The sequence below is a fragment of the Carassius auratus genome, chromosome 47 (assembly GCF_003368295.1).
Source record: "Carassius auratus strain Wakin chromosome 47, ASM336829v1, whole genome shotgun sequence".
Lineage (NCBI taxonomy): Eukaryota > Metazoa > Chordata > Actinopteri > Cypriniformes > Cyprinidae > Carassius > Carassius auratus.
In genome coordinates, this window is record NC_039289.1 from 10,279,428 (window position 1) to 10,303,639 (window position 24,212).

Sequence of the window (24,212 nt, forward strand, 5' to 3'; positions counted from 1 at the left end):
AAAATGAGTAATTGGTAGTGATGGATGCTTTCGAAACACTGCTTTGTGAAGCTACGAAACCTTTGCAAATCAATTATTTCTAACCAGTATTTTGGAGCCTTTTTTTTTACACCTGTAAATAGGTAATAAAAACCGGATAAAGTTTATAAATTTGAATACATTTGTAATGTTCTATTTATTTACTCTTATTAAGGGACTAGTAACTCTTACTCTAGAACGACCTAGCCATGTGATTCTAGAGCAAAATTGACCCCCTCTTTACCTTTCTCTTGTGCAAACACTACACACCGATGTGTTTGTGGTTAAATCTGCACTTTATATTAGATGCACACACACGTGTTAATTCGCAGAGGTGTACCGTGGCTATTTGAGCAGTGTAGATGGATGGAGGATTGACCGGGGCAGGGGACACCAGGCCAGGTGGAGCCCAGGTGTGAGTGAGTTCAGTGAGGGTAAGCTGCAGGGTGTGCCAGGGTTCAGCTGGAGCTCTCACATCACACGAACACACCAAAACCACCCCATGCATCACAACACACACACGCGGGTGGATATCCATACACTCAAATAATTTTTTATTTAATCCTCCTTCTGGTCTGAAACTTTTCTCTTTGGGTTGAATGAAGTGCACAAAATAAAATGCTTGAAAAGTACTTCATTTCTATTTTGTTTTTCAGATTAGCTGATATGTATGTGTGTCTTAAGAGACATTTCTAACATCAACACTGTAATGATGTTTTTATACTATAATTGCATACTTAAAGAGATATCTGATTTCTTAGCCACTATATAGGTAAATAATGCTTAAAATAACACCAGTTTGCAAAATCAATCAAAATAAAAGACTGTTTTGTCCAGATAACTGGAACTGACGACACTAGAAACATTACTTTAATATCATACAGTTAGGGCTGATCGTTATGCGCATCTCGTCAGTAAAGCCGGTTCTCTAAATAGCGGTTAATTCCATCAGGTTTACTGACGAGATGCGCATTAACGATCGGCTGATCGTGATCGGAGCACCCCTACATACTGTATATGTTTTTATGCTAATTACAGTATTTTGCCGTTAGCTCAGCAACATGCTTAAGTCAAGCTCTGTTGGAATGTCAGTAGTTTCTTGTTTCCACAAGAATTGGCGCCCTTGCAGGCCATTTCCATTTAGTATGCAGCTGCCTTGTAGGCAGTATACAGTATTGCAACTCAACTAGTTTCATGTGGAGAATATTTGACTGTTTTTAAGGTCTCGGTCATAACTTAGGGGTCTGGCGGTGTCTACAAATGATTGCCGTGTCTGTTTTTTTATGCTCGAAACTTCGACCCTCACTTGAAGAGGCAGCCTCTATGTCGGGGGCCCCAGACACACACATACCTCCCACTTTGAGATTACCGAGCACTTGTGAAGACTAGATGGTCTGCGTTCACAAAGATTTACCTCTTACTCCGTGTCACTCCCTACATGTCATCGGTTTTCTGTTTCTTTCACACTCCCTTTTCTCCTCGTCTGCCCTCTCTCAGACTCTCCTCTCTTCCTGTACCTCTCTTCTCACTTCTGCTGGCTTTCTGTTGCCCTCTCGTCGATTTGCTTTGTCTGTGTAACATTTATCAGTTCATCTCCTCCCGGCCAGCCCTCTGGTATCTGTTACACCACCTGATCTCCCTCTGCATACACGTCCATCTGTGCTGCTAGGACGACTGTCGGTAACCACTGCGACCTGTCACCCTCACACACACAAATCACAACTGTAATATGACCACCACACGCTACATCTGTGCAGAATCATCCATATGTAAAGACACACAAACAACATTTTGAAGAGCTGCGAACTTTGATTTTCGTGGGAGCATTTGCATGTGTATTAGCAGGAACAGTCTAAAAAAAAGTAGTGTTTATCCTGACTCGAGATGCTAGAGTAGAATTTAAGACTTTTTTTCCTCAAGTTGTATTGCAGATTGGTAGATAAACATGATCTTGACCTTGTTTGTTTGATACTGCATTTGTATGACATGTTTTGTATGGTTCAGCTAATGCTACATGTGTTTCCAAGATGGCCGCTGAAACCGGTTTTACTTCAAGAGATTTTGATTATGTCTGGATTTGGTTTATGACTTGATTTCTGAGGAAGCATTGGCAGTATATGCCACTCTGGATGAAAATCTCAAACGTTTTTTGCTAAATTGAATGGGGAGAAGATTAAAAAAAACATCAAACCAATGATAAATTTAAAATGTTTCATATTTATATTAAAATAGCATTATTACATTAACAATAATTTCCATCAAAACATATAACAATTACTCTTGGAAGCAGATAGGTAGTGCATCTACCTTTTATAAATAAGTTACGTAAAAAGCCCGAAAATGCACAATTTACAAACAGTTATTTTATAGCTTTACAAGATTCCAGAAGCAGCTGAATGCACAGACGGATGTTTGGGAACAGCAGGCATAAAATGACAGAGTGCTCAATACCGCCCCCTACAGGATGGGAGTATCTCACTGTTACCTCATTACAGCTAAACACAGTCTTCTTATTTCCATTTAAATATTGAATTAGGAACTATTTGACTGTGCATCTACCAACATGCGAACATTGAGTGCTTTCAGCACTTCATAGTTAATAATCTCCAGTGTACATCATTCCAGTGTTTTTGCACCAATTAAATAATGTGCATGATACTGAGAGATCCTTACAAAAAAGTACTGAGGCGGTACCAGAAGGATTACCATATTCATATACCATGGTATATACATAGTACTCCAAAGTACTTCAACCAACACCATCATATTACCATGGTAAATGTCCAAAAGACTGTTTAGTAAGTGCTTTTACTCCTCGATTTTATATCTAGCCAGCTGATATTTTGCTATTTAATAAACTTGGAGTGTTCAAGTAGCTTGGAAAATGTACAGATTATACCTTTTGAGTTATATGTGTAATATTTATTTGCATTTTATCCTTTTCTGGAAGTCCTGAGCTTTATATCTCCAGTTGTTTTGCTCTTTGAGATGCCCAGTTCAAAGTCCTCACAACTTTACATATTCCAGTTTTGACTTCTTCCAGTTGCTATTCCAGTAGTTCGTCCAGTGGATAAATAGTCCACAGTTGTTTTACAACCCGACCCACAGTAGGTCTACATCATTCATTGGCATTTGAAGGCTACTTTGACTTTCCCCAAGCAGCTTATCACTGATTTGAGCCCGTTCTTGGCCAGCCAAGTCAATATTGCACCACATTTGGCAGTTGTTCTGCTGACCGAAGTGTGAAGTGTATTTGGCAGACCGTAACGCTGTTGTTTTAAATACAGTCTTACTATTAGGCAGGCTGTGTTTGCGTCCATATGGAATCCCTTTTAAGTCCTTTCTCACAGGAAATCCTGAGTGCGACCAACTCCCATAGGGCAGACACCGTAGAACTGGTGGCCTCCAATGACTGCAATGGCTGATGGGAAATGTAGTTCATGGGAGCTTTTTTGGCAAAGATCAAAGAAATTTCCAGTTATTATAAAGACATTTCCAGTGCGTCTCTGCTATATCCTGTGTGTGTGTGTGTGTGTGTGTGTGTGCATGTGTCTCCACCCTGACTCCCAGCCTTGTGGTTGCTCCTGGGACTTTGGCAGCAGTTCAAAGTCTTGGTATTCTTCAGGACATTACCCTGTAAGAGGATAAGGGTTCAAATCTGGTTAGATCTTTGATTAGATTTCACTTGAAAATTGAATTGCTTTGTTAAAGCCACAGTGTGTCATTTCCACGCCACTAACGGTATCAAACTGAACTACAGTCTGTTTAAATGGGATCAACCAATAGTATTTATATATGGAGGATGCTATTAACCTTAGCATTGTTAATCCAACAATGGTAGACTGGGTGTTGGAAAACATTTCTGCAGTTCTGTTTTAATGTTACTAGTTACGCAGAAATGAGTTGGTTTTGGTGTATTCTATATTTAGTGAGGTACGGGTCAGTTACACGTAAGTGTGTTCACAAGGAATAATCTTTTAAAGCACATGTGCCAATATGCTCTTTGTATTCTTGTTGGTTTCATATCATTTTTAAGCACTTTTGTATCATTTTCAAGTTTAAATTGAATGACTTTAAAAGTGTCATGTGGTGTAAAATCTAAAGTATATATATTTTTTCCCTAAAACTTAATTTATACATCTTACCTTATTATTTTCAAAAAACGTTTTGAAAAAAATATATATTTTCAAGGTAACAAGTTTCATGGATTCAAGGTAAATATCATTACATTTTTGGGGAATCATACCACATTACTTTTTACAATCTTGTGTCATTTCCTGTTTTGGTGCTGGTAGCCATTGACTTTCATAGTATTTTTTTTCTTTTTTCAATACTATGGAAGTCATTGGCTACCATCAAGTGTTTGGTAACCAACATTCTTCAAAATATCTTCGTGTTCAACAGCTAAAAGAAATTCATAGAGGTTTGGAACAGCTTTAGTGTAAATAAATAATGACAGAAATTAAATTTTTGGGTGAACTGCCACTTTCTTATCAATAATTTGATTATTTTATTGAGGCTTTTGTGTCTTTTTGTCATGTCATTGAGCCACACATTAGATTCTTAAAACAATAATAAAATTAAATTACATTATTAACGCTCTCATGGAGGCCTTGCTCATCCTCCTCCGGTGTTTCCGCCGGTGCTTCCGTGGGGGCTGGAGAGGGGGCGGAGTCTGTGGGGCTGAGGGCGTGCTGGGAGGGGCTTCATTATGAGATAATGAAGAAAATAGAACACATAAAGAATGTGGTTAGAAGGACGGTTGGATGAAGGCTGAAATAATTAATCTCAAGGCAGCTATCAAAATATTAGCGTTACATGGTTTGTTAACCCTTGACTTTATAAGCTAACTCTGACGTTAAAGAAATAGAAAGAATAACAGGAAGCATAAGCTGCTAATTACAATACAATGTGTACACACACAATAACTCCATTTACAATCTAGACACTGACCTGTTCTTTGTGCGCTAGTCTGTTGTTGGCTAACTGCTTGTGTTGTATGCTGTTGAAGCTGATGGTGTCTGTGGTGTTGGTGGCGAAGATGATGTTGTGTTTCCTCTTGTTGCTGTTCCCTTTCCTGCTTATTTTGATTACTCGCTTCTGATTGGTGATGGTGGTGATGATGTTTTCTAACGTCTGATTGATCAGAGTGATGATTTGGTACTTCTGATAAGCCACTGGATTGGCCGATGACCTCAACGTGGCTGTAAGTGTGACTAAGACCATCTAATTGGCTGCTGTGCGGCATTCTGTTCTCTGATTGGACGGAATTGTGGGTAGGACTGTTTTTTGGTTGCTGTGGTGTCGTTTGATTTTGTTTCGTCTGTTGATCCTCTTGCAGATGTTTGTCATAATGCTGTTGCGTCTTTTTTGTCATGCCGTCGCCACTGTTTTCGGATTTCATGTGTTCGACTTCCTCTGTTTGTGTTGTGTCACTCATCATGCGTGGATCTACCAATGTTGTTGGTCTGGTGGGAACATCTCCTCTGCTTGTATAAGCTGGCGTGTGTGTATGTTGGTATGGGCTTTGTCTGTAGCCCTGTGTGTGTGTGACTGTGTATTTGGACTGCCATTGTGCTTCTTGACTCTCTCTATCCTCCAAATGGAGCCTTTGATTATGTTTAAGTTCATCATTGCGGTGTAGCTCCTCTTTCGATTGCGTCTTTGGTAATGTAACTTTATGGTGGAGTCTGGGCGGAGGAAGGGGTGTGGTCTGGAGCCGTGGGGGATGTGCAGAAACACGTGATTGACAGCTACAAGTCACATGGTCCTCCACGGGTATGACAACCTTCTCATAGACTGGCTGTCGGTTGATAAACTGTATTTTTGTCATCTAGACAAAAAAAAAAAAAAAACGAGAGATCAAAATAATGATATTTACAATCATAAAAAAATTATAATAACCTACATGTAAATACTGGGTTAAATATTAAATTTGTAATTAGATTACTATTTTTATTTTAGAATTGTTATGTTAACAATGTGATATGCTAATCTGCATAACATTACACACTACAATTGGGTAAAATTGGCTATTTGTAATTAGATTTTTATGTTAGCATATGTTGCTAAGCTAACAATGTTATACACAAATTAACACTGAAATGCACAGTACATATAAATATTATGTAAATCAATGTATTTATAACTATATTGACCTATTTAAGCATTAGCATGTTGCTAAGCTAGCAATGTTATTCACCAATTGGCATAACATAAAAATAGATGAAGATATCTTAGATCAAGTTTTTTTTTTTCACAAAGTGCAATGCATTCTGGGATGACCTTCTCAGTAAATCATTCATGTAATGTTGCTTAATAATTTGGCCAAAATAGATCTTTTAAGGCATTATTATATTGCTCATCTTTTAGAAAACTTGTTGTCTAAAAGCAGGTACAAAGTCATTACAATTTTGCGCATAAATACCTGTAAATGTCGCGTTTCTGTGGTGACTGGCGTGCATTGTAGAATGCGTGTGTTGCAGCAGCCCGAACAGCGCTGCACTTCCACACATGGAGGCCATAACAAAAAGTTGGCGTTCCGTTTGTCCAACATCGAACGGGTCACTTCCATAACTTCTGTTCTCACCTTACACATTGCCTGCTGGGCCACCTGAACGCCTATGAGAGAGACAGAAATAACAGTGGTTGATTTCATGTTTATTTAACATTTATTTATCAAACTCCCACATAGCAGCAGTCAAACTGGATGGAGGACAAACCAGACTAACAGGACTACTATAATTCACCCTCTCAGTGCTGTCAGAGTGTGTTTGTTGTAAAATTCGCAGATCTGAGGTACACTTGTCTGAAAGTGAGCACTCAGAAAGAGAGAAAAAACATAAGGGTTTGAGTATGTGTGCGAAAGAAGCGTGGGTGGTAAAATTGAGCTTTGAAACTTGTGTGTGTTTGAGGGTGACCTAAGGACATGCGGCGAGACAGGATGAGACCTAATCAATCACAGAGATGCAACAGCAGACTCCAGGCTCATATAAGCACATCTCACACACTCGCACAAACACACCACAAAGCCACAACACCATTGTGGAATGGAGATGCCACAGTGTTTCAAAATAATCGCCACAGTCTGTAAATACATAGAAATCCTGCTAGAGGACAAAGATGAAGAGACGGGAGTGTGGAAAAGAGACAAAGAGAGGAAGGAAGGGAATGCTAGAAGACTTACTAAGGCTTCTGGGAAGACGTCTGTGTGTTCCGTTAGATTGCACCTCATTCTCTGGCTTTTCATCATCTTCCTCTAAAAATGAAAGACAAAACGAAGGAGGGATTAAAGATCTGTTACACTGTCCACCAATTTTGGTTAGTTAGAGATCTTGAAAGCTAATTTCAGATCTTGTAAACTCCTGAAATCCACAAGTAAATATAATTATAATGATAATTATAAAGTTTTGATAATCAATCTTAGGTGCTGTTTACATAACGGCATTTCAACGGAAAACTTTTTAAATGTTTAAGTCGTTCATTTACCCAACAATGGCGTTTTGAGGGCCATAAAATGCAAACTGCAGGTTTTGAAAAGTTATTGTCTCTGTTTAAATATAAAAATGTGAAGTTGTGATGCACAGCATAACGTGTTAGGGTTTCTTTACAAAGTGACATCGCCAACTACTGGCCTGGCATGCACAAAACAGCATTTTATGTTATTTTATATGAACCTAATACTATGAGAATACAGAAGTCCACGGCACAGCTTTTAGCTAATGAATGATAAAGATAGCCAATCAGAATCCATCCGAAATTAAAGTGCTTGGAAAATTTATAGTGGCTCATGACAAAATGGCAATGCATGCCTCTAATAAACTTAAGGTTAGCATTTGTTAATGCAGATGCTAGTAGTTATTGTTATAGTTATTTTTCTGTATGTGAACGGACCTAGTTAGGGAAAATTAACTACAACTATAACAATAGTGACAAAGAGGAACAATTTCATTCAAATCTCATTCAGAATTTTTTTTTACAAATGATATCGCAGAATTGCGATAATAATGAACAGAAAGTGGATGCTAATATAGATGTCATGGTGTGAATAGGCCTTTTATGTCTGATCTACCAATGTACAGAAATACTGTACATTTTCTAAATATTATTTGTATATGATTTATTTCCTAATTTTCTCATCTTTTTAGGGAACCTATATGTTCCCCTCTTGGGGAGACACTCCAGTAAAGACGAGTCTGCTTTTATGTTTATCGGACATAAGAATTTTGGACATAAGTGGATTGTACTGTATAGTTAAAGCATCTCTACTTAATTTGTTTAGTAAGTGTTACTAGGTATCACAAATGCTGTAAACTTACAACTATTCCATCAACCAATCCTCTATTGAAATGCTCATTTTTTTCTTTTTTAACCTGTACATACGACTGGAACTCTGTCTGTGCATTTGTGTCTCTGTATGTCTCATCCTAAAGACCTGCTGTGTCTGAGATTGCCATTTGAATCCTCTTGATTCCACTGTCCTGGCACCTTGCCATATATCTAATCAAGAGTATCCATAAGTGCCGTTTGTCTGGTATAATAGCTCATGAAGTAAGGGTCGTAAACATTGTTAAATCTGGCTAAAATGCACACACATACACATACCGGTATAGGGAACAATAGTGTAGCCTTGTGTTTGTGTCCCTTCTGTAAACTTAGAGCTGGACTGGGCTCAAGGTCACTGCTATTGTGCCTGTGAAAAGCTATGCACTGCCCATTCATGTAAATATTACCATTATCCACACGCATTCACACACACACGTGTACACACACACATGCACTGCATTCCAGACCCTTCACTCTTTCCTGCCTCACATTTCCACTCAACACACTCCAGAAAATACACACATTCCACAAATGACGAGACATTTACTAGTTTGAAGTAGTGCTGATATGAGTTTTTCAATGTCCTATGATGATATGTAGAGAGCAAGGTGGCCAGTGTAAGATATAATGTCAATATATATGTAACAGTATATAACTATATAACCGAATATAACCAAATTTATGAATTTCATAAGACAATTAAAGGCATACTCTTCGCCTTGTGACTGTCCCATAGACTGTTATACTGTCGAGGTCCATAAAAGTATGAAAGACATCATCAGAATAGTCCATCTGCCAAAAGTGGTTCAACCGTAACGTTATGAATCGATGAGAATACTTTTTGTATGTGAATAAAACTAAAGTAACAAATGTATTTAACAATTTGTCTTCTCTGTCTCTCCCCAAATCACCGTAATACTTTTTTTTACTTCTGACGATGTCTTTCGCACTTTTCTGGACCTTGACCGTGCAATTTACTTGGCAGTCTTTGGGACAGTCACAAGCCTCCCCGGTTTTCATCCAAAATAACTTAAATTGTGTTCGGAAGACAAACAAAGCTTTTACAAGTTTGGAACGACATGGGGGTAAATTGTTAATGTAAAATTTTTAATTTTGGGGTGGAGAATCCCTTTAAATGTATTTTATTTTATTTATTTATTTTTATTTTTTATTATTTTTTATTTTTTAAGTAAATGCACTTGGTTTGATATTTTGTTCATAAAAACTCATCAAAATATATAATGTACTAATACAAATGTATATGCATTTTATCATACTGTATTCATGTATTTTATTTTATGTTTTAAATGATTTTAATCCTTTTTTAATATATATAAAATGTTAGACAGACAGTATAAATATATCATAATAATTTATTAATAATATTAATAATAATAATAAAACTTAGTTTTTTAGTATTTTTTACCATTTTTAAAATCACACACACATACACATATAAATTGTTATGTTTAGTATGCTCTATCTTGGTTATAGTTTATTTGGGATCAGCTTTACCTACGGATTCTACGTCCAGAAGCCTCTTCAGATCATCTACAGATGAGATTGGACTGTTCATCACTAAATCCACTAGAGATGGAGGGAGAGGATCCTTCTGACGAAAAAAAAAAAAGAGAGAGAAAAAGAGATGGTCAAAAATGACCAGAACAGACACACCTGTCTGAGTGAAAAACCAGTTCCTGTAATTTCAATAGCCTCCGCGTATCCATGTCTAGTCAGAGTATTGAGTACACACACGTGTTGCAGAATTACAGAGAGCATGTGTGGCGAGCTCCATTTGTACTTTGTGTTTCTTTCTATCTCTGTCCTTTATTAAGCTGCCTTACTCATAATCAGGTCGCTCTATGTGCGTGTGATGTGGTCAGTGTCATGTGGCAGGCACACAGTGGGAAAATAAATATATATAAATATAAACATATTGCCATAAGGAACAAACCAATCAAAAATCACACCACCACACAGTGCTTCCTCATAAATGTGTTATAATTCGTAATTTCATATAGTGTACTGGAGTCAGGAGACATTTTTCAGCATTATGCTGTTAAGTGACATGAAAGCAATTGATTTCTCTTGCATTTTAAATGAGTTTGATATACTTTATATACAGATAAGTGATATAAATTTTGGTCAGGCTGATTAATTGACCAGTATAGACCATGTTATAGACCGTTGTTATTGGTAATAGTAGTTCCCCATTTTGAGTAAAGCAAGTCATTTTAGTAAGTTTAAGTGAATCTCGTTAGCTGTCATTAAAGGGTATTAGTCATATAACCTGCTGATCAAAGTAGTATTAAGTTTTTTTTTTAAGTTAGACTCTTTTTTTAAACATCCAACCAAAATGTTTCAGAAAATCACTCCATTAGCAATGTATAAATAGTGTTTTTGTGCTAAAATTCGCAAAGCTGCAACCATTTAAACTGACTAAAATCAGATCACGTTACATATGATATCACAGCCTTGAATATAATACAACTGCCCACGTTTAGTATGCTAATATTACAATACAAGTCTCATGACAATTCGTAACTAATTTGATTTGTTCGTGCAATAAATTAATAAAACAAATTCGTCCCATTGAGGCATGAGTCTAGGGGCAGAACTTAATTTAAGACTTAAGTTAATACTTGTAGCTACGCAATTTTGATTTAATCCATCATTTTATTCCAAAATGTTTTAACGCAACAGTATGGATGCATTCTCAATGTGGACACAAGGGGTGCTGTTCTTCAACAGTCTTCTACATTGAGTTTTGTTTTTCAGCTCAGCTACGGTCATGGCATATAATCACTCAACTTGTAATAATTTTGAAGATTTAACAATTGTAACTATTCGTAGCTATTTAATATGTACAACCGAACTCATGCATTTTCATTCGATTTACCCTCGCCCCACGGAGAGGTAAGTTTAGAGATGGAACTTCAAACATACGTTTTTCATTCGTTTTTATAAGAATCATAGAAAAAATATGTATGAACCTGACCCCCTGCAAAATAGCTGTTTTGCAAAACACACATGCACTAAAAAAGATTTCATACCCACTGTCAAGTGCATATGTGTGTGTGTGTGCGCTGTAACACATATACTGATCCTATAAGGGATGACATCACTCCCATTTGCCACATGCCCTAATGAATCATGGGACACTGGAATGCCAATAGTTCATCCAGGGGAAAAGTTGAGGAGGAATGAGGTATAATTATGGACCTGGATTGCTATACGCGCACACTTGAAACATTAGAGGGCGGCCACATGGCAGTCTGCCATAACTGAATTCAGACATAAAGAAATACTGTATCCACACCTGCACATACAAACACAGAGGTTGCATAAATAGATGCACTGAAAGAAACATAAAAAGAGGGATCAAGCTTCGATAATCACGCTTACATAGCGAGAGATTAAATATTACAAGAACGCATAAGCACAAGCACAATAAGGTCGATCCATCTTCTATTTTCCAAAACCGAGTCATTAATTCGATGCACATTTGTTTGGCTCCTCTCAGTTGTTCGGCTCAGTTTTCATTCGCTCGATTCCTGAGTCATGTCTGCAAAAGCAATTACGTTTTTTTTTTTTTAAGCCCTCGATCCATGACACTCAATAATGCCCCGAGAGACCCAAATTATTTTATGTGATCCCGTCCACACGTCTTCACAGTGTCGCCTAGATTATTCCTCTCTCTCTCTTATATAACTTATACACAAGACTTATGATGCATCAGCTGGAGGACTAAAATCCCATCAGCGGTGCCCTTTTAAACTCCCTGAAACGGTCCAAATCAGAGCACCTGTGTTTAAAGGGTAGACCTGATATAAAGTTTTTTGTAGGTTTGCTGGTGATGCAATGGTGATATTCAAGAGACGGATTACAGAAACATCACAAGGGGATCTAGGTCTTAGAGAGAGAAACACACAGAGAGAGAGAGAGAGAGAGAGAGAGAGAGAGAGAGAGGACGGGAATTGGTGAGCATGTCATAAAGACCTTTCTGTAAAGGTCAGTACGCATATGTAAGAATCTGTAACCCAAATCGAAGATGCACGGATGAATGTATTTAATGGTAGATATCGATAGCCTATATTTAGAGAGCAGGAGGGCTGACAGTAGCATACTGTTCCAAAAAAGATTTGCATTTAAAAACAACTAAAAGAAAAATCACCCCCACCAAAAAAAAAATATAATTATATATATATATATATGCACATTAGCCATTGATGAGTCAGCTGACAAACCCAGAATGGCCAAATATTGACCAATATACAAAATATATTTTATTATTACCAGGATTCCCACAGTAATTATTATTATTTTTTTTACATAAATACATTTTGTCTTTGTGCACGTGAGTTCAAAAGATTTGATGAATTCACATGATTTCTTTCCTAGTCTGGAAAACACAATTTCAAGTTTTCTATGACCGTGGTAACCCTCTAGAGGACCTTCTTCTAAAGCAACTCACAGCACTATTTGAACACGGCTAAAGGCGTACTGTAGTGATAAATGCATTATAACATAACTGTGGTTTAGGCAGTGACAGTGATGCTCTTGGGCTGAGTGATTTGTTTTTGGCAGTGGTCCATCTTGGAACCCATCCAGTGCACATTAATGCTGGCAACCCTAACAGTGTCTTTGTTTGAGTTTAGAGTTGCAGACATAAACAAATACAGATAGATTAAGCATCAAATCAAGGATAGTTTCTCTTTTCTCCTCCACTCTGGGGCCAGCGCGCAGTCAGGCATGCTTATGAGGGCATTTGTTACGGTTTGCTTGAATTTCATCCTCGAAATCAAGCGCGCCGTGAATGCAGCTATTGTCAAGTGAGACATATGAATCAAACTCAAACCGAGCGTGACGTCAATCAGGTGAAGCTTACCTGCGCGCGACCAGACCGCAGGCACGCCGCGAGCGCCGCGAGCACCAGCAGCAGCAGCCGCGAGCTCATCATGCGCGCACATCCAACTGTCTCTCTCGCTGTCAAACACTCTCACACACACACAGCCGCAGGAAAGTTTATTCCAGAGGGGTTGAGTCACTTTGAACGCCGTGCCAGCTGATCCTGTTTGCCATTTAACGGCGTATCCGAAATCTCCAGTGTGGAAAGAAAGTGGTCACGGTCCGTCAAAAAACACTTGAAAGGAAATAAAAACTAAAACCCCAGTCTCCGCTTAAAACAACAGCTTTATATATCCAAGTAAGATACGTCCAGTATGTTCATTTCATAAATACCCCGTTTATTTTCATTTAAACGCTGCAAGAATGCGACTTCTCTTGGCGCGCATGCAGTTGTTGTGATATAGCGCGTGTCTCAGGTGCTTTAAAACCGCGCTGCAGCGCTTCTCTATAGCTTCAATCTTAAAAAACAAACCACGCCTCTCCTGTCTTCTGATTGGCTCGCTAGGTGATTCGAGGCTGGACTGATGTTTCCATATTAGGCGAATGATTAGAGGAGCGGGGGTGCTCTTCAAACATGACCTGACATTCTCGAAGTGAGACTTTTCTTGGGAAAAAGGCAACCGTTTTCTCACAGCCACCTGTTCTGTCTCGTTTCACTAAAGTGCCGTTTTTGCACCATTAAGTTATTGTACTGCATTTGATTCTAATTTAAATAAAATAATCAATTAGCAATAATTGTGCCGTTATTTTCAAGAAAATCAATGCTCTACTTGTCGTGTAAATATCACAAAACCAAATCTTAAATGGGTCTTAAAGAGGATTAATTCATATTCTTTATGGTAGATGGATAAATAAATGAATCATCTTTGTGTATATAATTTTAATTTGGAGAGAATTGTCATTTTTGATATTCAATAAAATATAATACTAATAGTAGTAGTAGTAGCCCTTTATTGTCACTAGTTACAAGTACCAGCGAAATTAGCCAGCAACCATCATTTTTAAACAATCATTATTAAATATTTATTTTTGTATTTTAATCATTTTATAATAATAATCATTTTCATTTTATTTCATTTTTTTATCAAACATTTAATTGAAAAATATACATGTATCTTTTGATTTTGGAGTCAAATATGACTCACATTCTCACAACTAAAAAGTGAAATACCTCAGCTTCTGATTTCACAAGGTTTTGTGTTTTTGGGATTTCCAGTCGAGCGATGACATCATGGAGCTGAAGTCACCTCCAGGGAGCCTGAGAATGTTTGTGAAGGTCTGACCTGACGTCTGGAGACGGAGGAGTTTAAAATGAGATGTGAGATCCTCTCGTCTCACTGCACGTACGGTGTTTGCCAGCTCTTCCGCTTTCAGGGAAAATCACACATCACAAACTATGAGAGGTCAGAGGTCACAGGGACACGCCGGCCCCCTTTGCCGCAGCAGCAGGAAGTGACACGGACATTTGAACGTCTCTTGGGGGCTATTTATAAACCTGCTGACCTTTTCTATCCACATGCAGTGAGTGATTGACGTGACCCAGGTTATTGTGAGCCGCAGGAGCTACTGATCACCTGCACTTCAGATCAGACTTAACTCTGACACACACAAAAGTCACAAAAACAAATATAAGGTGATGTCATTAAGATAAGATCAGGTGAAACACAGAGTGAGTCAGATTTGACACAGAGTGTTGACAGAGAGTGTTCTGGGTCAGTCCCGGTGTGTCACTGCAGACTGAAGTCCTGTCTGGCTCTCTGATTTAATTGATAAAGCCAATTTTCCACCTCCATTAGTAGGCCAGCCAAAATTCCTGAACTGAATGTTCAGGCTTTGAGGAGCTGCTCCTGCTCGTCCCCACTGCCCTCCACTGCTTCTCTTCTGCCTTAACAGAACTCACTGAAAGAATCCAAGATTTCCAAGGAATTTCTTCTGTGAAATCCAATCTGAAAACAGAGGGAGGGTCTGCCACAGATCACAGATGCTTTAGTATCAAGAATTAGGCAGGATTGAGGACAAAAATGTAACATTTATGGTAAATATCTAATAATTAATATTTATAGCAGAAAAAAAAAGTAATTATTGAGTGAGATATTGTGAAAGTGAAAGTGAAAGTGATGTGACATTCAACCAAGTATGGTGACCCATACTCAGAATTTGTGCTTTGCCTTTAACCCATCCAAAGTGCACACACACAGCAGTGAACACACTCACACACTGTGAACACACACCCAGAGCAGTTGTACATCATTAATTGCAAGAAGTTATTTATTTAGTTCTTCTTCTTATTATTATTATTATTAATTATTAATTTGGCTTTTTTGTAGCCATTGCATAGCTCGGGCTCTTTGTTCATCTCAAGTTTGGAAAAAAGAAAAAAAATTCACCAGTTTAATAATTTGTCAGGCAAAAATATAATAATAATAATTATTATTATTATTATTATTATTACTTAATAATAAAAAATACATAATAATAATAATAGCTATACTTTAAGAAAAATAGCAATAATAATACTTTTATTAGGGGGGAAAAATATAATAATAATTATAATTACCATATGAACAATAAACAAAAATAGAATAATATTATTTATGTTATATTCCTAACTATTATTATTATTATTTCTTAAAAATAAAAATAATAGCTGTACTTTAAGAACAATAGCAATAATAATACTTTCATTAGGAAATAAAAATACAAAAAAAACAATATTAATTACTATTATAACCTTATAAGCAATAAACAAAATAGAATAATATTATATATGTTATATTTTTAACTATTATAATAATTATTATTATTTCTTGAAATATCATAATTATAATTGCTGTTGTTATTAAATAATGATAACAATTATGATGTTAAAATAAATGACAACAATACTAATAATAACAATTATTTTTATAGATTATTATAATAAAACATCCTATAATAATACACACCAGCCTCAGAGCGGATATTGTCCTCTGGTCTAGTGGCACTAAGCAGGTGGTGCTTAAAGAGTTAACAGTACCCTTGGAAAAAAGCATGGAGGAGGCTCACTACTGAAGCACAAGAAATATCAAGACCTTATCCCTTGAGAGCCAGCGAAATGGATGGCAGGCCTGAAATTTCCCAGTAGAGGACGGCTGCAGAGGTTTTGCTGGGCAGTCACTCCGGAGAACCCTTGGGCTGCTGGGTATTGAAGGGATGGCCACGAAACAGCTGGTAGGCAAGGTTACTGAACAGACTGAAACAGCATCTCATTGGATCTGGATGCAGCGGGAGGACAATTGAAGGACGAACAACGACATAGAGTTGGTGGTGGTCAGCAGGGGTAGATCTAGGACGCAGAATCTGCTGTTGAGCCTTCCCGAAGTGTCATGGGCTTAAATTGGTGAAGCACCAATGAAGGGGGGTGCTCAACTGATGACCAGCTTTAACTACCAACTCTGTGACCTGGTGCTTGATAGTTAAAGAGAAGGAGAGGAGAAGCAATGCCACTGGCTCACAGTTGGTGCAGGGCCTGTAAATGGCTTAAACAACAACATTAATATAATATAATATAATTGTTTGAGTGAAATAACTGTGCATCTCTCTTTACAAACAATTTGTGAGTTTAGTTACTTAGATTAGACTAGATTTTACCTCCTCGTTGCTGAGAAATATAATGCAGAGAACCCATATCTAAGCCATTTTTATAAATAAAAGTCTTTGTGTTGTCCTACACTTGAATGTTTCTCTGTGTGCAGTGGGATCTCCAGTCTCTCTCTCTCTCTCTGTACGATTGGGGTGCGTGTGTGTGTGTGTGTGTGTGTGTGTGTGTGTAAATGCGTTTGTGTGTGTCAGTTAAAGCAGTGCATTAATACAGATCGGTGGTTAAACTGACTTGGAACTACCTGTGAATTAAACTGTTTTAATGCATACCCGCCAGCCAATCAGAATCAAGTATCCAGACATAAAATAGTATAAAATAGTAATTAAGGAAATATATATAAATACTTTTTTTCTTTTCTTTTTTTTTTTTCTTTCCTGAAGGATACAAGAGCTAGTAGGGAATTTCAGGCTTGATCTCCTGATTGTCTGGGAATTTTGGCCGAACAATGGCGAGCTCACGGCCTGCATGCTGTGAAGTTCGCCCTGCTTTCGTTCTCAACTCACTTCTTTTAAAACTGAAGGGTGGCAGGAGGAGGTGGCGTACAGATGTGGACCTGTAGAGGGAGAAGGCAAAACAGCGGGTGGGAGCGAGTGGGGTGGGGGGCATCTGTTTGTGCATTGTATGTGTTTTCCCCGAGTCAACAGTAGAGGAAATGAATGCAGCAGCTAAATATACAAACATCACAATAAGCTAACGAATAGCAGCTGCACGCGGAAGGCTAATGCAATGAGTATAATAACAGATGAAGACAGCCGGCGGATATGAGGATCTGGTAATGAAATATATGGACGGATTGATAGTTTGATGATGTGAACTGGAGGTCAAGGAGAGTGTGGAGAGCCAGGTGAATTACATATTTGATTGGTTGCTAACGCCCAACTGTTCTCAATGTGTCGCTGTGTTTAGGTGTTTGTGTGCGATCATCATAGCAGCGGGTCATGAGGGAATCACCGTTCCAGGCTGGAGGAGAAAACAGGAAGCTGCGCTGATGGTTTTTTCCCTCTAACTGGTGTTAATGTGGAGCCGGGATTCTGGATTCGACCCAATGATCATAGAGAGACACAGAGCTTCACTGTACGCCTCGACCTGGACAGAATCATTACCACTGCAGCTGTCTGCAAGAAAACATCCACAATTAGTTGTTTGTGTTATATCTTTATCTCCCTATATTTACAGATCTGCCCTTTTCGGGAAAGATTTACTAAACAGCAAATTAGCATGAGTGTGCAATCCCATAAAAGTGCAGATGGGAGTGGAAAGTTCTGAGAACAAAAGCGCAAAATGGTTTAAGATGCTTTATATATATATATATATATATATCATATCAAAAAAGTGGGTTTTCTAAAACATACCATATTTACAAATTTACAGTAAGATTACACCAATGTGCCTTTAAGACTAGTCAAGTCACCTGGTGGTCATCTTGGTTACGATCCCAGGTGGCCATTTTGCATGTTGTTTTTAGGCATAATTTTGGTGCATTCAAGTCATGTCAGAAAGATTGCACATAAATGCCACCACAAAATTGTAATTAGAATTTCTTTAAGCCCAGAGTTTTCAAGTTCGATACATGTGAGAAAATAAGGCAGAAGCAGTTGAGTCTGTATTGAGAGTAAATTTGTTTATTATTTAAAATGAATAAAAATGATGAATATTATATACAATAAAACTAAGGTGCATGTACAGATTTGCATTGCATTTACAAGACTTTCATTAATTAAATAAAAACATAACACTTTATTAATCATCTTGTAGATGTAGTGGTGAATGCACCAATTGGCACCGACACTTCGCTAATGATTCTTGAGCACAAATTTAGTTTAATTAAACATCAAAATTGTAACTGAATGATTTTTTTTTTGATAAACCCAGACCTAAGTGGCATTTACAAAAAAAGAAAAAAAAGAAAATAGTAGCCGGAAGCTTTGCATGTTCTTAAACAGTTTCTTCCTGTCTAAGTGGGCATTACATGGACAAAATAAGCTGCGATGTAGACCTGACTTTATGCTGAGTGCCAGAAATACTGGCTTTGTGAAACTTTTTACTCTCTAGATGATGTGAAGCTTCACTATAAATGGAAATCGAAACTAAAAAAAGAAAAGCTTTTCCTAAAACATTGTATTTTTCATGCCAGACCAGTAGTTGGTGATGTCACATTGTAAAGAAACACCATGCACCTGTGTACACATGCATTCCTATTGACTGAACTTATAATACGCTTGCTCATGATGTCACAGTATTCATATCGTAGTTTACACAGAAATATTAACAGCATCGTTTTTAAAGACAGGCACTTTGAAACCAGTTTTCGGGTTTAGATTTTCAAGCCCATGTGGTCATGTTAATGGATGGCTAAAATGCATTCAAAAGTTTTCTGTTTCTGTCAGTGCTCCCTAAATTAAAACAAGGCCCTTATCAATTAATGTTCCACACATGTGCCACCCACACCTTACCTAAATGGCACTACTGGCCATATAAACACATTAATTATTATTATTGATGATCTTTCCAGTGTGTTTTTTTATAGTTTCACATGCACAGTTTTAGCACCAGACTACGATTACAATTCCCACTCTCAAATATTTATGCAGGCTCTATAAATACATCCCTCATTAGCTACCTCTTCTGAAACAGAAACTTAATGTCATTTTATACACAGTCTTTGTCATCCAGAGCTGAATTTTCAGAAATTGTATTTCATCTCTTGCTGTCCTGCCTCAGATTATACAGTCTCTACATTCTTCTTTTAATGTGAGCATATGGGAGTTTTTTATTTTCATCATTTATCGGGGGGAAAATGTAATCATTAAGAAAATAATAGCAGAGATCTACTTGAGAAGTATAATAATTTGAGTTATAACTCATGTCTGCAACCCAATGCTTTCAATGAACTCTGTTTGGTATTGCAGTCATGTAAAAGCTATGACCTTAAGGTGCAGTTTAGTCTCTTTTTAGAGAACTCTTGTTTCATTGAGATTTGGAAAGTTTGGCAACATTAAGATCACATTTCAAGCATATCTGTAAATCAGTGGTTTGTAATCCACGATTAAACCAAAGCCAACATGAAATCCACTCCTCTGATAAAAGACACTCCAGCCTCTGTTCTAGCTCGAGCATGTCAGATATCTCACATCTTCATATCTGGCTTCCCACCATTTTGGTCATTGCATGAATAGGCAACAAATCTCTGCCAATCAAACCGTGCTTGTTTATACACAACAAATCAGATGCAAACAGATACAGACAGAGTTTGACTAATCTAGAACTCTTTCACCGGGACTTATACAATTCATTGTCAAATGCATAATTCAAGATGATTAAAGGGCGCAACTTGGGTTTATATTTTCCAAAACTATATCTTCAGTCATTTGTGTGTAAAAACAGTTGTGAAGTCACAACTGTAAAATATTAAAGGGCAATTACAAGAAAAAGCAACAACTATGTAAGAGTGTCACAATTATGAAAAATACAGTTTTAATTGTAAGGTACTGTCGCAATGTTGCAATTTTTCTTTGTTAATTGTAATTTTTAGATATAAAGCTATTATGAAAAAAGTAACATTTATGATAAATAAAGCTGTAATTGTAACAGTTTACAAACACAACTGAAAATATCACGTAATTGTGAGAAATAAAGTTGTAATGATGAAAAAAAGGCAAACGGAATATAAGGTTGCAGAAAAAATAAACAATCATGAGAAATAGTTTCATTAACAAGAAACAAATAAGATAAATAAAATGTATAAAATTTAGATGAAAGCAAAATTGTGAGATTATTTTATTTGAGCTATGAAGTTCTGAGACACAGTCGCATAAGTAAAAAGAATCAAAGTTTTTTTACTACTTCCACTGTTTCCCTGCATCATATATTTGAGAGCAAAGCTGGAAACAGGTCGGGTTTCTAGTTGAAACTAGTTTCTGATTAAGTGTTTGCAAAAGTACAAGCTTTTGCTTAGCTTGTGAATGAAAGTTTGTCATGTAAGTCTGGGAGGTTACACAGTTGAGCATGAGGTATTGGTGTCAGGTTCTTAATGAATGGGCAAACTTAGGTGTGTTTTCTGTGAGTGAGGGGTTAGTCTTACCACAGGAGCCGGGGCCACTGGTAAAGGAATTGTCCCACAGGCATGTGCACAGCTAATGGGAGGCCAACCGCAAATATTCAGGGGTCAGATCTTCACACGCTTAATAATCAGTGAGAACACAGGTAGACGATAATTGCACAAATTGAGAGTGCAGAGCAAGCTATGTTCACATGTACAGTAAGTCCAGTTAAAGAGGCATTTATTGGTTAAATTACCAGCTGACTACCTGGTCCAGATTGAAGTTCATGGCTGAGGTTACCTTCAGAGTCACAGTCTTTCCCTCAGAGGTACTGGAGGCTGATTGGATGGGAAGTGGAAACTGAGGCAGGCTGTAATTCAGCACTGTTGACACCTGCTGTCACTGAAACTCAGTCCAAACCTCACATACCAACAATATGAGCTTGACTCAAATTTTAGCCTGAAAATGGTAAGTATCTGTAATTTTTGAATACAGTGCACAGATGGATAAAGGAACCTCTGGAGATTCATAATCAGTTTTGTTTTATTAAAACAGAGCTGAATTTGTGTTTGTGTGTGTGTTATATGTATCTCATAAAAAATGTTTTACCATGCCTTCATTTTTTTTTTTTTTTTCAAATGAGTTTTATGTATAGACTTTATTGTTTTACCATTATCTCAGATTTTCAACCTCAAACCTTGAAACAATTTTCGCTTAGAAACTGCTAGCAAATTTCACAAATAATGGCGAACAAACGACAAGTGACATTTTTACACAGGAAGACTGAAATAGGATTTTATTGTAGAATATACTCGTATAATCATAATTCTATTTTCATCTTTGAAAAATCAATTTTTACAGTCTATGAAAATCCTTCTTCAAAATATGAATTAAAACTTTTGAATTCAACGTTTTCAAATTCAATATTTGTTGTGTCAAATGTATAGAATAAAAAAAAAAATGACAAGGTGTCATTTCATCCACACCAAATTGTCAAATGTTTTTTCTTCTTCTTTATTTCCCCCAAAAGGTGCATTTATTTACCAAGAAGAAGAGAGGAAATATGTATGATGTGTAAGGAAAACAAAGAAATATCAAGCTAAATATCACATATTGTTAATCAAGTTGTAATTTTGTCAATTTAAGCAAAATGTGTGTAAATATTATAAGAATGGATAAGATGCCAGCTATGAAATTAGATAAAGCAACACAAAGGAATCTGACATTTAATTCCTGAAATGTAAAAACTGTCGTTTCCATCACAGAATGATATAAAGATAAAATAAACAACAGAATTTGTCTAAAAATTGTTAGTGGTGAACTAGTTAAAGTGTGACAAAACTTTTTTCCCTTTTTTTTTTTTTTTTGGAGGACAAAAGTATCAATATTTGAACACATATATCTTCTTACTGAAGGCGGATATATTGTAATATATTGTAATAACCAACTACCTGTCAAACACGTGTACGAATTAACCAGTCAACTCCCAACTTAACCCAGAACCCAAACACACCCAAGCATTAATCTTCGGACAGTGCTCTGCAACCCTGTGGGAACGTAAAAATCACCATGAGGTCTCTTTGATACCTCGATTGTTTCTCCTAGACAGTACGTTTTTTGATTTGTTGTGTTCCTAACTCTCACAGGTGGCTGCATGTTGAAAGCACGTGTGACTTAAGGTCTCAGAGAAGTGTTTTAAGGTTCTGGGAAAAGTCCCAGAGCATGAAGGGTCTCTCTCTCTCAAACTCTGAGAGCATCCGTTCCAATGTTCTCTCCTTTCCTGCTCCAAGTCCTCAGAGGTTGAGGAAAACTGTACCTGAGGGAATACAGGGACTTTGGCCGCCCTCACTCACTCTGACACACACACCTCAGTCTTTCCCTTGTTCTCATATGCGTTCCTCCTCTCATAAATATTGTACAGTCAAACAGAAGGACTTGCCCTAACAGTCCCAGAACTCCTCTGTAGGCCCCACAGGTCAGCGCTCGCACTGAAACATGTTTGTCTGTGTGCTAACTGGCCCATAATTAGACATGATTTGTAGTGTGAACGTGTGTACGTACATCTATTAAAGCCTTTGGAATACTATAATAACACACAATCTAATCAACATTAAAAAAAACGTGTAGTCACAGCTTCTACAATAGACTTAAAACATGTTTAGTCAATAGATTATCAGTTGAATCATTTTTGTATTCATTACAAGAAATAAAGTTGCAATTTTGAGATATAAAGTTACAATTACTAGAAAAAACGTCTTAATTGGACTTGAAATGATTGAAGTCTTAAATAAACTTGCAATTTGTCACAGTTAGAACAAATAAAGATGGAATTTTGAGACATTAAGTCACGATTATGAGAAATAATGTTGAAATCGTAAGATATGAAGTTGCAATTACAAGAAAAAATCCTAAAGTGTGAGTCAAATGAAGTCGCAATTACGCAAAAGTCATTTGTTAGAGCTGATGTCACAGTTATGAGAAAACCAAGATATAAAAGTCCCAAATTTGAGATATTAAATAACACTACAAGAAATACAATTGCAATAGCAAAATATAGTTGCTGTTACAAGAAATAAAGTCATAATTATGATATATAAAGATGCAATTACAAAAAAACGTCAATTTTGAGATAAAGGTCACAAATATGAGAACTAACAATTATAAAACATAAATCTTAGATTATGATATATAATGTTGAAATAACAAGACATATTCATAAGTGTGAGACATGACATTGAAATTGTGAGATACTACGTAACAACTGTGAGACAATGTCGCAGTTATGGAAACAAAGATGGAATTGCTGGGCATAAAGTCATAATTATGATATCTAAAGTGGCAATTACAAAGAAAAGGTCAAATTATGAGACTTGAAGTATAAATTGTGAGATAAAGGTCACAAATATGAGAACTGAATTTGCTATTACGATAAATAAAGTTGCAATTGTGAGATATGAAGTTGCAATTACAAAAAACAGACAATTGTTAGAAAACTGTAAGATATACAGAACAGTCACAATGAGAATTAAGTTGCAGTTGCGATATGTGAATTTGATTGTGAGATAAAGTTACAAATATAAGAACTGAAGTTGCAATTACAAGAAATATAATTGTAGTCATGAATGTAATATATATATATATATATATATATATATATATATATATATATATATATATATATATATATATATATATATATATATAAATATAAAAACCTATTTCAGCATTGTCAGAGACGCAGTCAGAATGATTGCGAACACCCAATGCCCAAGTTTTCCTTG

General features: G+C 36.7%; 1 protein-coding gene across 5 annotated transcripts; it reads right to left on the minus strand.

Annotated features, from left to right (window-relative positions):
- Positions 1–2,215: 2,215 nt before the first annotated feature.
- Positions 2,216–13,681, minus strand: LOC113065075 (putative cyclin-dependent serine/threonine-protein kinase DDB_G0272797/DDB_G0274007). Of its 5 annotated transcripts, XR_003278931.1 has the most exons (8): positions 13,232–13,681; positions 9,859–9,955; positions 7,205–7,276; positions 6,446–6,639; positions 4,972–5,851; positions 4,608–4,725; positions 3,577–3,652; positions 2,216–3,465 (listed from the first exon to the last, which is right to left on the minus strand). XR_003278931.1 is itself a non-coding variant. In XM_026236206.1 (7 exons), exons 4-7 carry the CDS (start codon positions 6,614–6,616, stop codon positions 3,640–3,642), a joined length of 1,182 nt encoding a protein of 393 aa, XP_026091991.1. In that variant the 5' UTR covers positions 6,617–6,639; positions 7,205–7,276; positions 9,863–9,952; positions 13,232–13,681; the 3' UTR covers positions 2,216–3,639. The 5 variants fall into 5 exon arrangements, 4 of the variants coding, with proteins under 4 accessions (XP_026091991.1, XP_026091990.1, XP_026091988.1 ...); XM_026236206.1 differs by having other exon boundaries at positions 2,216–3,652; positions 9,863–9,952; XM_026236205.1 differs by having other exon boundaries at positions 2,216–3,652; positions 9,859–9,952.
- Positions 13,682–24,212: the final 10,531 nt, after the last annotated feature.

Bases quoted from the DNA above. Each gene is read 5' to 3' on its own strand.
- LOC113065075 (XM_026236203.1), bottom strand. From the start codon at position 13,303: ATGATGAGCTCGCGGCTGCTGCTGCTGGTGCTCGCGGCGCTCGCGGCG. The intron at 9,956-13,231 runs GTAAGCTTCACC...TTTTTTCGTCAG, and splicing joins TGCGGTCTGGTCGCGCGCAG to AAGGATCCTCTCCCTCCATC. The intron at 7,277-9,858 runs GTAAAGCTGATC...TTTCATTTTTAG, and splicing joins TCTGGACGTAGAATCCGTAG to AGGAAGATGATGAAAAGCCA.